We start from the raw sequence: 13,708 nt of genomic DNA, 5'->3' as shown, positions 1-13,708 counted from the left end.
GGCCGGCGGGGGGGTCAGCGGCCGAGGGGGGAACGGGGGGGCTGCGCTGCGGAGAGAGGGGACAGGTGACATGGGGAAAGGGGGGGACACGGGGAAAGGGGGGGACACTGGGAATAGGGGGGGACAAAGGGGAATGGGGGGGACAGGGGGAATGGGGGGGACAAAGGGGAATGGGGGGGACACTGGGAATGGGGGACACAAAGGGGAATGGGGGGGACAGGGGGAATGGGGGGGAAACGGGGAAAGGGGGGGACACGGGGAATGGGGGGGACACTGGGAATGGGGGGGACAAAGGGGAATGGGGGGGACAGGGGGAATTGGGGGGACAAAGGGGAATGGGGGGGACACTGGGAATGGGGGACACAAAGGGGAATGGGGGGGACAGGGGGAATGGGGGGGACACTGGGAATGGGGGGGACAAAAGGGAATGGGGGGGACAAAAGGGAATGGGGGGGACAGGGGGAATCGGAGGGACACTGGGAATGGGGGACACAAAGGGGAATGGGGGGGACAGGGGGAAAGGGGGGGACACTGGGAATGGGGGGGCAAAGGGGACACTGGGAATGGGGGGGGATACGGGGAATGGGGGGGGACATGGGGAACCCCACGGGGGTGATGTGGAGAACCAAAGGGGAGACACGGAGGGATACGGGGAAAGGGGGGAACAAAGGGGAAAGGGGGGGACAAAGGGGAAAGGGGGGGACAAAGGGGAAAGGGGGGGACAGGGGAAATGGGGGGACAAAGGGGAAAGGGGGGGACAAAGGGGACACTGGGAATGGGGGGACCCGGGGAATGGGGGGGACCCGGGGAATGGGGGGGACACACGGGGAATGGGGGGACACGGAGGGACACTGGGAATGGGGGCACACGGGGAATGGGGGACCCGGGGAATGGGGGGTCCCCGGGGGGTGCCGGGGGTCCCCGGGGGTCTCTCGGGCCCCGCTCGCACCTCGCTCATGGCCGGAGGGTCGCGCCGCGCCGCGGGCGGTGTGTGAGGGCCCCGCGCCGCTCTCCCGCCTTAACGGCAGCGGCGCCCAATGGGGAACCGGGGCTGTGCCCCCCCGGGCGGGCTGTGCCCCCTCCTGTCTGTCTGTCTGTCCCTCCTTGTGTCTGTCTGTCTGTCTGTCCCCCCGTGTCTGTCCATCCTCATGTCTGTCTGTCCCCCCCTCGTGTTTGGCTGTCCCCCCGCGCTTGTCCTGTCTGTCCCTGTGTCTGTCTGTCCCCCCGTGTCTGTCTGTCTGTCCCCCCACTCCCACTTGTCCTGTCTGTCCCCATGTCTGTCCCCGTGTGTCCGTCCCCACATCTGTCCCTGTGTCTGTCTGTCTGTCCCCTCATGCCCACTTGTCTTGTCTGTCTCCAGGTCTGTCCGTCCCCCCTGTGCCTGTCTGTCCCCGTGTCTGTCTGTCCCCCTGTGTCTGTCCATCCTCATGTCTGTCTGTCCCCCCTGTTGCTGCCTGTCCCGTCTGTCCCCGTGTCTGTCTGTCTGTCCCCTTCATGCCTGCCTCTCCCTATGTCTGTCTGTCCCCCCGTGCCCAGTTACACCCTGTCTGTCCCCGTGTCTGTCTGTCCCTCCTGTGCCTGTCCATCCGCATGTCTGTCTGTCCCCCTATTACTGCCTGTCCCCTGTCTGTCCCCGTGTCTGTCTGTCCCCCTGTGTCTGTCCATCCTCATGTCTGTCTGTTCCCCCTGTTGCTGCCTGTCCCGTCTGTCCCCGTGTCTGTCTGTCTGTCCCCTTCGTGCCTGCCTCTCCCTATGTCTCTCTGTCCCCCCGTGCCCAGTTACACCCTGTCTGTCCCCGTGTCTGTCTGTCCCTCCTGTGCCTGTCCATCCGCATGTCTGTCTGTCCCCCTATTACTGCCTGTCCCCTGTCTGTCCCCGTGTCTGTCTGTCTGTCTGTCCCCTCCCATCCTGCCCGTCCCCGCCTGCCACAGTCTCGCTCAAGTTCAAGGTTCAAACTCCACCAGGGCCCGGTCAGGAGGCACCGAAACACCGATCACCACCAAACACCGACCACCAAACACCGATCACCACCAAACACCGATCACCACCAAACACCGACCACCAAACACCGATCACCGGACACCGATCACCAAACACCGATCACCAAACACTGATCACCGATCACCAACCACCAAATACCGATCACCGGACACCGATCACCAAACACCGACCACCAAACACCGATCACCGATCACCGGACACAGATCACCGGGCCCCACCGGGTCTGGGTCCCAGGTACCGGCACCGCTGGGCACCGGCTGCTATGGTGGCCACAGGGGTTGTCCGCGGTGGCACTTGGGGACACGGCGGTTCTCGGGTCACGGCCCGTCCTGCAGGCTCTGCCCTCGCCGCGGCACCGCCGGCATCCCGACCATGTCCACGTCGAGCCCCTCGGATGCGGAGAGCAGCCCCGGCGCGCCGGTGACACCGCGGGACCCCGGGGCCGAGGAGAAGGTGTGCGCCGTGTGCGGGGACCGCGCCACCGGGTACCACTTCCACGTGATGAGTTGTGAGGGCTGCAAAGGGTTCTTCAGGTGGGACACAGGGACAGGGGTGGGATGGGGTGGGGTGGGATGGATGGGGTGGGATGGATGGGATGGATGGGATGGGATGGGATTGGATGGGATGGGATGGGATGGGATGGATGGGGTGGGATGGGATGGATGGGGTGGATGGGGTGGGATGGGGTGGGATGGGATGGGATGGGATGGGATGGGATGGGGTGGGGTGGGATGGGATGGATGGGATGGGGTGGGGTGGGATGGATGGGATGGATGGGGTGGGATGGGATGGATGGGATGGGGTGGGGTGGGATGGATGGGATGGATGGGATGGGATGGGATGGGATTGGATGGGATGGGATGGGATGGGATGGGGTGGGATGGATGGGGTGGGATGGGATGGATGGGATGGGGTGGGGTGGGATGGATGGGATGGATGGGGTGGGATGGGATGGATGGGATGGGATGGATGGGGTGGGATGGGATGGGATGGGATTGGATGGGATGGGATGGATGGGATGGGATGGGATGGATGGGGTGGGATGGGATTGATGGGATGGGATTGGATGGGATGGGGTGGGATGGGATGGGGTGGGATGGGATTGGATGGATGGGGTGAGATGAGAGTCAGAAGATGAGATGGTATAGGAGGGGATGGGATGGCGTGGGATAGGGTAGATGGAATGGGATGGGAGTGGATGGGATGGGATACGTGTGAGATAGGAGATGGGATGGGATGGAGTAGGATAGGGTAGATGGAATGGATTGGGAGGGGATGGGATGGGAGGGGATGGGATGGATGGGATGGATGAGGTGAGATGGGATGGGATGGAGTAGGATTGGATGGGACTTCAGAGATGGGATGGGATGAGAGTTAGGGGATGGGATGGAGTGGGATGGGATGGGATAGGGTAGATGGGATGGATGGGAGTGGATGGGATGGATGTGAGATAGGAGATGGGATGGGAGGGGGTGGGATGGAGTGGGGTGGGATAGGGTAGATGGAATGGGATGGGAGTGGGTGGGAGTTAGGAGATGGGAGTTAGGATGGATGGGATGAGAGGGGAGTTGGCATGAGATGGCACGGCATGGCACAGCATGGAATGGGATGAGATGGAATGGCATGGGATGGAATGTGATGGCATGGGACGGGACAAGCTGTTCCCACGGACCGTGACCGGGAGGGACAGGAGGTTTCAGCTGCTGCCGCCCCGCGTTCGGGCCAACCGCCTTCTCCAGGACACGGCAGCGATGGGGTCCCGGGGGCGTCCCCTCCCTGGGCCATCCCGTCCCCTCCGGTGACACCGGCGCGGTCTCCCTGTCCCACCAGGCGCTCCGTCCTCAAGGGTGTCCGGTTCAGCTGCCCCCTGGAGCGGCGCTGCCCCGTCACCAAGGCCAAGCGGCGGCAGTGCCAAGCCTGCCGCTTCCAGAAGTGCCTCGACACCGGCATGCGGAAGGACAGTGAGCACGGGGACAACGGGGACAACGGGGGACAGAGAGGACGAGGGGGATGGGGAGGGCTTGGGAGGGGACAAGGGACAGTGGGGACACAGAGACAGGAGGGACAGAGAGGGGTGGGACCCCCTTGGGAAGAGGGATGGGGGGCAGAGGAGGCTCCAGAAAGCCCCAGTGGGAGCCGGGGACCGTGGGGACAGCGGTGACGCGGTGCCACGGTGCCACAGTGATCATGTCCGAGGAGGCGCTGAGGCGGCGTCGGGCGCTGCGGGGGCAGCGGCGGCCGGAGCAGCCGGGAGGGCTGACGGCTGAGCAGCAAGAGCTCATCGCTGTCCTCATCGCCGCCCACCACCGCACCTTCGACTCCAGTTTCTCCCAGTTCGAGCACTACTGGGTGAGTGGGGACCCCCCAGAACCACCACCTCCCACCTATGGGGGCTCCAGTAGCGTCTTGACTCTTGCGGGCGCCACAGCCCGCCGTGCGCCTCTACGTCCCCAGCCCGCGACCCGAAAGCCCCGCCGAGGCCGGCGCCCCGGTGGCATCGCTGCCGCCGGCATGTCTGGATGAGGACGTGCTGCCCGATGTCTTCTCCATGCTGCCCCACTTCGCCGACCTCAGCACCTTCATGATCCAGCAGGTCATCAACTTCGCCAAGGAGATCCCGGCCTTCAGGTGTGGTGGGAAAAGTTGGGTGGAAGAGTTTGGGGGAAGAGTTGGGTGGGAAAAGTTGGGTGGAAGAGTTGGGGGAAGAGTTTGGGGGAAGAGTTTGGGGGGAAGAGTTGGGGGAAGAGTTGGGTGGGAAAAGTTGGGGGAAGAGTTGGGGGAAGAGTTGGGGGGAAGAGTTGGGGGGAAGAGTTTGGGGGGAAGAGTTTGGGGGAAGAGTTTGGGGGAAGAGTTTGGGGGAAGAGTTTGGGGGGAAGAGTTTGGGTGGGAAAAGTTGGGTGGAAGAGTTTGGGGGAAGAGTTGGAGGGAAGAGATTGGGAAAAGTTGGGTGGGAAAAGTTGGGGGGAAGAGTTTGGGGGGAAGAGTTTGGGTGGGAAAAGTTGGGGGGAAAAGTTGGGGGGAAGAGTTTGGGTGGAAGAGTTTGGGGGGAAGAGTTGGGGGGAAAAGTTGGGGGGAAGAGTTTGGGGGGAAGAGTTTGGGGGGAAGAGTTGGAGGGAAGAGATTGGGAAAAGTTGGGTGCAAGAGTCTGGGGGGAAGAGTTGGGTGGAAGAGTTTTGGGGGGAAGAGTTGGGGGGAAGAGTTTTGGGTGGAAGAGTTGGGTGGGAAAAGTTGGGTGGAAGAGTTTGGGGGAGTTTGGGTGGGAAGAGTTGGGGGGAAGAGTTGGGTGGGAAGAGTTGGGTGGGAAGAGTTGGGTGGGAAGAGTTGGGTGGAAGAGTTTGGGCGGAAGGCCCCCATCCACTCGCCGCGCTGCCGCTGCCCTCGCCCCGCAGGACACTGCCCATCGACGACCAAATCTCCCTGCTGAAAGGAGCCACCCTGGAGATCTGCCAAGTGCAGTTCAACACCGTTTTCAACGCCGAAACCAACGCCTGGGAGTGCGGGCAGCACTGCTACACCATCCAGGACGGCGCGCTCGGTGAGCTGGGGCCACGGCGGCGGGGAGCGAGGGCCAGCCGCGCCCCGGCTCGCCCGTCACCGCCGCGCTCCCCGCAGCCGGGTTCCAGCAGATCTACCTGGAGCCGCTGCTCAAGTTCCACATCAGCCTGAAGAAGCTGGGGCTGCACGAGGCCGAGTACGTCCTGCTCCAGGCCATGCTGCTCTTCTCACCAGGTGGGGACGGAGGGAACCGCGGCGGCGCGGCGGCCCCTCGGCCCCGCTGACGCTCGCTCTGCGCCCCCAGACAACGCCGGCATCACCCAGCGGGATTTCATCGACCAGTTCCAGGAGAAGGTGGCCCTGACGCTCAAGAGCTACATCGACCACCAGCACCCCATGCCCGAGGGCAGGTAAGCGCCACGGTCCCGGCACGGCCACGGTCCCTTCCCCTGCCGAAAGGCCACCGGATCCAAACTGGGCGTCCTGTTCCCTCCCAGGTTTCTCTACGCGAAGCTGCTGCTGCTGGTGACGGAGCTGCAGACGCTGAAGGTGGAGAACACGCGGCAGATCCTGCACATCCAGGACCTCTCCTCCATGACGCCGCTGCTCTCCGAAATCATCAGCTAGAGCCGGTGCCGAGCTCCAGCTTCCCGGCAGCACCGGGGCTCACCGCCCGCCAAAGAGTTTTACAGGGCAAAATAAAGCTCCTTTATTTTTCCAGGCTCTGTGGCTGCGTGCGCCAGAGCTGCCCGCCGTGCCGCCGGAGGGAAACCGCGGCCGAGTGGCGGTGGGAGCCATGGGAAGCGCGGCACCAGGGCGAGGAGGGCCCAGAGTGGCGGCCGTTGCCAATCCTGAAGGCGCCGAGGGCCGCTGGGCGCCGTCACGCAGAGTCCCCGAATCACCAGGGAGCAGATCCCCCCTTCGCCGGCTCCGCCGGCACCGCAGTGCGGGAGCAGGGCTCAGCCGGCACAGCCGCGGCACGGCGTGGTGGCTCCCTGAGCAAGGTGGTGGCGCGGGCCGGCCGCCCCCGCGGGCCCTCAGCCCACGATGACGCTGAAGCCGCAGTGGAAACGGTTCTTCCAGTGGTTGAGGAAGGCGCCCAGAGCCAGGGTGACGGGCAGGGGCGGCAGCTTCTTCTCCAGCACCGCTCCGACGCTCCAGTTGCTGTCCAGGAGCCCTGTGGGGCCGACACGGTGAGCGCACGGCACGCCCTGGCGCTGCCGGCCACCGGCCGCTGGTGTCTCGCTCACCTCTGAAGACCATGTTGGCCTGCGGCAAGTTGAGCTGGTAGCCAAAGGCGAAGGTGGTGTCCTGCAGGCGCGTGTTGGCCTCCAGCTCCACGCCGACCTGCACCTGCGGAGAAACAGGAGATGGGAGGGAGGGAGGGGACGACGAGGGGATGGGGACACACTGGGGACCAGGACATGCTGGGACAAGGACAGCCAGGGCAGCGGGACGTGCTGGGGACGAGGAGGTGGTGGGAATGAGGAGGTGGTGGGATAAGGATGCACTGGGGACAAAGACCCACAAGGGATAAGGATGTGTTGGGATGTGGATGCACTGGGGACGAGGACACACGGGGGACAAGGAGGTGGTGGGACAAGGATGCACAGGGGAGCGGGACATGCTGGGGACGAGGAGGTGGTGGGATAAGGACGCGATGGGGACCAGGACACGCTGGGACAAGGAGACGCTGGGGACGAGGAGGTGCTGGGGATGAGGAGGTGCTGGGAACGAGAAGACGCTGGGAACGAGGAGATGCTGTGGAAAAAGACCCACTGGGGATAAGGACATGGTGGGATGAGGATGAGCTGAGGACCAGGACACACTGGGACATGCTGGGGACGAGGACATGCTGGGGACAAGGAGATGCTGGGGACAAGGAGATGCTGGGGACAAGGAGATGCTGGGGACCAGGATACGTTGGGACAACGAGATGCTGGGGACGAGGACATAATGGGGACAAGGATGTGTTGGGATGTGGATGCACAGGGGACCGGAACACACTGGGAATGAGGAGGTGTTGGGACAAGGACGTGCTGGGGACCACGACACACTGGGACAAGGAGATGCTGCGGAAAAAGACCCACTAGGGATAAGGACATGGTGGGATGGGGATGAGCTGAGGACCAGGACACACTGGGACATGCTGGGGACGAGGACACACTGGGACAAAGAAGTGCTGGGATGAGGACGCAATGGGATGTGGATGTGCTGGGGACCAGGACGTGCTGGGATGAGGAGGCGGTGGGAATGAGGAGGTGTTGGGACAAGGAGATGCTGGGGACCAGGACACACTGGGACAAGGAGACACTGCGGAAAAAGACCCATTAGGGATAAGGACACAGTGGGATGGGGATGAGCTGAGGACCAGGACACACTGGGACATGCTGGGGACGAGGACACGCTGGGGACAAGGAGATGCTGGGGACCAGGATACGTTGGGACAAGGAGACGCTGGGGATGAGGACACACTGGGGACAAACAGCCGGTAGGGATAAGGACGTGCTGGGATGTGGATGCGCTGGCGATGAGGAAACACTGGGACCAGGACGTGCCGGGATGAGGAGGTGTTGGGGACAAGGACACGCTGGGGACAAGGACTCACTAGGGATAAGGACACGCCGGGGATTAGGACGTGCCGGGGCCGCTCACCTGGTCGTTGGCGCGGTGGTAGTAGCTGGCGTGGGCACCGCCGTAGCCCACGTTGAGTGTCGCCACCCACTTGGGATCTGGAAGAGAGGAGCAGAGCGGAGAGCGAGGGAGCCACGGCGTCACCGCGTCGGTGCCTGCGTGCCCAGAGCGCAGCCGCCCACCTACCCGTGTATTTGCCGGCCAGCGTCAGGATGGCTCCCTCCTCGCCGGGCCGCCGGTGGTAAACCATCTCGCCGCCCAGCACCAGGCGGGAGGTGACGCTCTGGAGAAAATGGGCCACCAGGATCACTGCAGGGACAACACGGCCTTAGCGCTCGGCCCTGGCATCGGCAGCCGAAGCCCGGCAACGCCGCGCTCACCGGATTCGCCGAGGAGGTCGGGGTTGCCCAGCGTGAGGGTGGCGGTGCAGTCATCACCCCGGTACTCGCCGTCGAATTGCCACGTCACAAACTTGGCCTGGTGGGTCTGCGGAGCGATGGGCACGGCACAGGGTCCTGCCACCAGCCCCGCCGCCCCGGGGCGGGGACAGGGACAGCCCAGGGGGTGACAGGGATGTCCCAGGGGGTGACAGGGATGCCCCGGGGTCCCCTCCCGCCCGCGGGGTCCCCTCCCACCTGGAAGACGGCCTTGGTGCGGATGCGCTCGCCCAGGAGGTGCAGCACTTGGGCGTTGAGGCTGCCGCTGTTGTCCATGTCCCCAACCAGCGTGGGGAAGGCCTGGGGACACGGGGGGGTCAGCGAGGAGGGGATGGGGACACCCCTGTCCCCAGCCTGGGCTGCGGGGTGGCACCCCCCCGCCACCAGAAACTCCTCGCCCACCCTGCTGGCACCCCGCAGCCACCCAAGAACCCCCACTTCACAGCCTCACAGCCACCCCAGGGTCCCCTCAAGGCCACCCGTCGCCCCCAGGGCCACCTCGAGACCACCCTGAGGCCACCTACCACCCCAGGGCTGTCCTACGGCCACCTCAGGGCCACCCTGAGGCCACCTACCACCCCACGGCTGTCCTGTGGCCACCTCAGGGCCACTCTGAGGTCACCTACCACCCCAGGGCTGTCCTACAGCCACCTCAGGGCCACTCTGAGGCCACCTACCAGCCCAGGGCTGTCCTATGGCCACCTCAGGGCCACCCTGAGGCCACCTACCACCCCAGGGCTGTCCTACAGCCACCTCAGGGCCACCCTGAGGCCACCTACCAGCCCAGGGCTGTCCTACAGCCACCTCAGGGCCACCCTGAGGCCACCTACCACCCCAGGGCTGTCCTGTGGCCACCTCAGGGCCACTCTGAGGCCACCTACCAGCCCAGGGCTGTCCTATGGCCACCTCAGGGCCACTCTGAGGCCACCTACCATCCCAGGGCTGTCCTACAGCCACCTCAGGGCCACTCTGAGGCCACCTACCACCCCAGGGGTGTCCTAAGGTCACCTCAGGGCCACCCTGAGGCCACCTACCACCCCAGGGCTGTCCTACAGCCACCTCAGGGCCACCCTGAGGCCACCTACCACCCCAGGGCTGTCTTATGGCCACCTCCGGGCCACCATGTGGCCACCGTTGGTCCCAGGCCACCCTACAGTCCCCCTAGGACCACTGAATGTCCCAGGCCACCCTGAGGCCACCCACTGCACTCTAAGGCCACCATTGGTCCCACGGCCATCTCGTGGCCACCATCAGTTGCAGGCCACTGTGAGGCCACCCACCACCCCAGGGCCACCCACGGCCACCCTGAGGCCACCATCGGGTCACAGGGCCACCCTAAAGTCGCCTCAGGGCCACTGAATGTCCCAGGGCACCCCGAGGCCACCCATCCCTCTGGGGCCACGCCGAGGCCACCGTTGGTTCCAGGGCCACCCCGTGGCCACCATCAGCCCTGGGTTGGCCAGTGGGCCGCTCACCTCTGTGGGGCTGAGCTGCCGGTCGCCCACGAAGGTGGCGTTGAAGCGGTAGCCGGAGGCACCGAGGGTGCTCATGTGCACCGAGTGTGTCACCTGCAGGGAGGGGACCTCATTATGGCGGGTTGGGGGGGGACGCGGCCACCACCAGGGCCACCACTGCAGACCCTGTGGCCACCCCAGCCCAGCCCGGGCCACCACTGACCTGGAAGTGGCTACTCAGCATCTTGGTGACGATGAGCTTCACGCCCTCCATCTGCTGTGGGAAAACCTCTGCGAAGAGCGGCGCTCAGCGAGGCCACCAGGGTCACCCCCGGGGCCACCCCTGAAACCCCCCTGGCCACCACAACCACCCCTGGGCCACTGCTGAGCCCTCCCAGTGGCCACCACAGCCCCATTTGGGGCCACCACCGGCTCCTGCGCCCCCCCCCCCCCCCCAGGGCTACCATAGCCTCCTCCATGGCCACCACTGACCCCTGAGCCCCCCCAGCCCCGGGGCCACCACTACCCCTCCCCGGGCTACCACAGCCTCCTTTGCGGCCACCACTGCTGACCCCGTGGCCACCACAGCCCCTTTAGGGCTACTGCTGACCCCTGACCCCCTGTGGCCACCACAGCCCCTGTGTGGCTACCATTGACCCCTGAGCCCCCCCCCGGGCCACCACCGCCCCCTCCGTGGCCACCACTGCCCCTTGACCCCTTCCTTCTGCCCCCCTCCGTGGCCACCGCCCCTCCCACCTTTGCAGGCCCGGTGCAGCTCATCGAAGCTGCCGGGGCTGCCCAGGGTGTCCCCGCGGCGCGGGGCGCGGCCCAGGACGCCGCCCATGGCCCGGCGAGGCCTCAGGGCCGCCCGCCGCCCCCGACCCCGTCCCCGCCGGGCGCCGCCATCGCGGCCGAAGCCGCCGGAAGCGGCTGCGCGGGGCCGAGCGAAGCCGCTGCCGCCATCTTGGGTGAGGGCAACGCGCGCCACCACATGGATTGGCCGAGCCCGCGGGGCGAAGGAGGAGGGGGAGCGCCGCCATCTTGAGTGAGGGCAGCGAGCACCGCCCCACGGATTGGCCGCGCCCGCGGGGGATCCCCCCCGCCCCCCTCGGCCCCGCGTCGCGCCGTTCCGGGGCTATCGCGTTCCGCCACGTGTCCCGCATGTCCCCTCCCTGTCCCCACACGTGACCTGCTTCCTCCCCACGTGTGTCCCATGTCCCGTCCCCCCCCGTGTCCCATATGTCCCCCAGAGACCAACTCTTGTCCCCCATGTGCCTTCATATCCCCCTATGTCCCCCATGTCCCCTCGGGGCCCCCCATGTGTCCCTGTGTCCCCCTGAGTTCCCCAGTGCCCTTCATGTCCCTCTGTGTCCCCCATGTCTCTCAGTGCCCCCAATATCTCCCCACATGTCTCCCACTGCCCTCCATGTTCCCCCATGTCCCCCCATGTCCCCCATGTCCCCCCATGTCCCCCCATGTCCCCCCGTGTCCCCCATGTCCCCCACGTCCCCCTGTGCCACTGCTGCTGTCACCAGCAGCTTTCCTGGAAGGGGCTCGGAGGGGACGAGCAGCCTCTGTCCCCGGGGTGCTCCCAGCGTGTCCCCCCGTGGGTGCCCCCCGTGCCCCGCGCTGAGTCAGGCCGTCGTGTTGGCGGCCGAGGGTCAGTGACAACGCGGGCAGCGACCTTTGCCCCACGGCCACTGACGGGGCGGGGCGGGGTGGGACGAGGAGCAGCCCCCCGAGTGCCACTGCGGCCCTCCAGGTCCCAATGTCCTCCAAATCCCTCCGTGTCCACCATATCCCCCATTGTCCCTCCATGTCCTCCAAATCCCTCCATGTCCACCATATCCCCCATTGTCCCTCCATGTACCCCATTGTCTCTCCGTGTCCCTCCATGTCCCCCATGTCCCCCATTGTCCCTCCATGTCCCCCATATCCCCCGCTCCCTCCATGTCCCCCATTGTCCCTCCATGTACCCCATGTCCCCCATTGTCCCTCCATGTACCCCATTGTCTCTCCATGTCCCTCCATGTCCCCCACGTCCCTCATTGTCCCTCCATGTACCCCATTGTCTCTCCATGTCCCTCCATGTCCCCCATGTCCCTCATTGTCTCTCCGTGTCCCTCCATGTCCCCCATTGTCCCTCCATGTCCCCCATGTCCCCTATTGTCCCTCCATGTACCCCATTGTCTCTCCATGTCCCCCTTGTCCCCCATTGTCCCTCCATGTCCCCCATATCCCCCGCTGTCTCTCCATGTCCCCCATTGTCCCTCTATGTCCCCCACATTCCCCATGTCCTCCTATGTCCCTCCATGTCCCTCCATATCCCCTCACCAAGCTGGGACTCCCCAGCCAAGCCCCACTCGCCATGGGGCTACAATGTGTCATGGGGCCACCACTTGCCATGGGGCTACAACATGTGTCGTGGGGCCACCACTTGCCATGGGGCTACAACGAGCCGTGAGGCCACCACTTGCCATGGGGCCACCACTTGCCATGGGGCTCCAACATGCCCCAGGGCCACCGAGTGCCATGGGGCTACAACGTGTGTCGTGGGGCCACCACTTGCCACATGGCTCCAATGTGAGGGCTACTGCTTGCCAGAGGGCCACCAGCGCGAATCCCACCTCCCGGGGTGCTGGGAATGCGGGGTGTGGGGTGAGGCCGTCCCGCTGACCGTTCCCCCCGTGGTGTTTACCCAGGCGGCCGCGGTGGCCGGCGCAGCCCCCCCGGCTCCAGGGAGGGGATAAAAGCAAACGGGGACCCACGGCCCCCAGAGTCCTGCCCAGGTGAGCGGGACGGGGCTGTGGGGCTGGGATGGGGCTGTGGGGCTGGGATGGGGATGTGGGGCAGGGATGGGGCTGTGAGGCAGGGATGGGGCTGTGGGGCTGGGATGGGGATGTGGGGCTGGGATGGGGCTGTGAGGCAGGGATGGGGCTGTGGGGCAGGGATGGGGCTGTGGGGCAGAATGGGGCTGTGGGGCTGGGATGGGGATGTGGGGCAGAATGGGGCTGTGGGGCTGGGATGGGGATGTGGGGCAGAATGGGGCTGTGGGGCTGGGATGGGGATGTGGGGCAGGGACAGGGCTGTGGGGCAGAATGGGGCTGTGGGGCTGGGATGGGGATGTGGGGCAGAATGGGGCTGTGGGGCTGGGATGGGGATGTGGGGCAGGGACAGGGCTGTGGGGCAGAATGGGGCTGTGGGGCTGGGATGGGGATGTGGGGCAGGGACGGGGCTGTGGGTCTCTGTAGGTGCTATGGGGCAGGGCTGTGGGTCTCTGTAGGTGCTATGGGGCAGGGCTGTGGGGCAGGGCTGTGGGGCAGACCCGGTGCTGTGGGGCAGGGCTGTGGGGCAGACCCGGTGCTGTGGGTCTCTGTAGGCGCTATGGGGCAGGGCTGTGGGGCAGGGCTGTGGGGCAGAGCCGGCGCTGTGGGGCAGGACTGTGGGGCAGGGCTGTGGGTCTCTGTAGGCGCTGTGGGGCAGGGCTGTGGGTCTCTGTAGGCGCTGTGGGGCAGGGCTGTGGGGCAGACCCGGTGCTGTGGGTCTCTGTAGGCGCTATGGGGCAGGGCTGTGGGGCAGACCCGGTGCTGTGGGTCTCTGTAGGCGCTGTGGGGCAGGGCTATGGGGCAGGGCTGTGGGGCAGACCCGGTGCTGTGGGGCAGGGCTGTGGGGCAGGGCTGTGGGTCT

General features: G+C 65.8%; 2 protein-coding genes across 3 annotated transcripts; one reads left to right on the top strand and one right to left on the bottom strand.

Moving 5' to 3' along the window:
- The first annotated feature begins 1,299 nt into the window (after nt 1-1,299).
- NR1I3 (nuclear receptor subfamily 1 group I member 3) lies at nt 1,300-6,212 on the top strand. Of its 2 annotated transcripts, XM_054051146.1 has the most exons (10): nt 1,300-2,091; nt 2,211-2,235; nt 2,337-2,534; nt 3,832-3,962; nt 4,184-4,350; nt 4,430-4,629; nt 5,391-5,536; nt 5,614-5,730; nt 5,801-5,906; nt 5,994-6,212. In XM_054051146.1, the coding sequence occupies exons 1-10, from the start codon at nt 1,428-1,430 to the stop codon at nt 6,121-6,123; spliced, it is 1,884 nt and encodes a 627-aa protein (XP_053907121.1). In that variant the 5' UTR covers nt 1,300-1,427; the 3' UTR covers nt 6,124-6,212. The 2 variants fall into 2 exon arrangements, with proteins under 2 accessions (XP_053907121.1, XP_053907122.1); XM_054051147.1 differs by having other exon boundaries at nt 1,949-2,235.
- Nucleotides 6,213-6,237: 25 nt separating this feature from the next.
- Nucleotides 6,238-10,972, bottom strand: TOMM40L (translocase of outer mitochondrial membrane 40 like). The gene is made up of 9 exons (XM_054051148.1): nt 10,778-10,972; nt 10,245-10,312; nt 10,043-10,135; nt 8,766-8,867; nt 8,511-8,616; nt 8,317-8,439; nt 8,152-8,228; nt 6,747-6,849; nt 6,238-6,673 (listed from the first exon to the last, which is right to left on the bottom strand). The coding sequence occupies exons 1-9, from the start codon at nt 10,863-10,865 to the stop codon at nt 6,534-6,536; spliced, it is 900 nt and encodes a 299-aa protein (XP_053907123.1). The 5' UTR covers nt 10,866-10,972; the 3' UTR covers nt 6,238-6,533.
- Nucleotides 10,973-13,708: the final 2,736 nt, after the last annotated feature.

The sequence above is a fragment of the Cuculus canorus genome, chromosome 28 (assembly GCF_017976375.1).
Source record: "Cuculus canorus isolate bCucCan1 chromosome 28, bCucCan1.pri, whole genome shotgun sequence".
NCBI lineage: Eukaryota > Metazoa > Chordata > Aves > Cuculiformes > Cuculidae > Cuculus > Cuculus canorus.
The sequence above is the reverse complement of the archived record's forward strand: the minus strand, read 5'-3'. Positions and strand labels throughout refer to the sequence as shown.

Excerpts from the sequence above, each read along its gene's own strand:
- NR1I3 (XM_054051146.1), top strand. The coding sequence starts at position 1,428 with ATGTCTGTCTGTCCCCCCTGTTGCTGCCTGTCCCGTCTGTCCCCGTGT. Across the intron at positions 2,236-2,336 it reads CCACCGGGTCTGGGTCCCAG|GCTCTGCCCTCGCCGCGGCA; the intron begins GTACCGGCACCG and ends CCCGTCCTGCAG. Across the intron at positions 4,351-4,429 it reads CCCAGTTCGAGCACTACTGG|CCCGCCGTGCGCCTCTACGT; the intron begins GTGAGTGGGGAC and ends CGGGCGCCACAG.
- TOMM40L (XM_054051148.1), bottom strand. The coding sequence starts at position 10,865 with ATGGGCGGCGTCCTGGGCCGCGCCCCGCGCCGCGGGGACACCCTGGGC. Across the intron at positions 8,868-10,042 it reads GGCAGCTCAGCCCCACAGAG|GCCTTCCCCACGCTGGTTGG; the intron begins GTGAGCGGCCCA and ends CCGTGTCCCCAG. Across the intron at positions 8,229-8,316 it reads GCTGGCCGGCAAATACACGG|ATCCCAAGTGGGTGGCGACA; the intron begins GTAGGTGGGCGG and ends CCTCTCTTCCAG.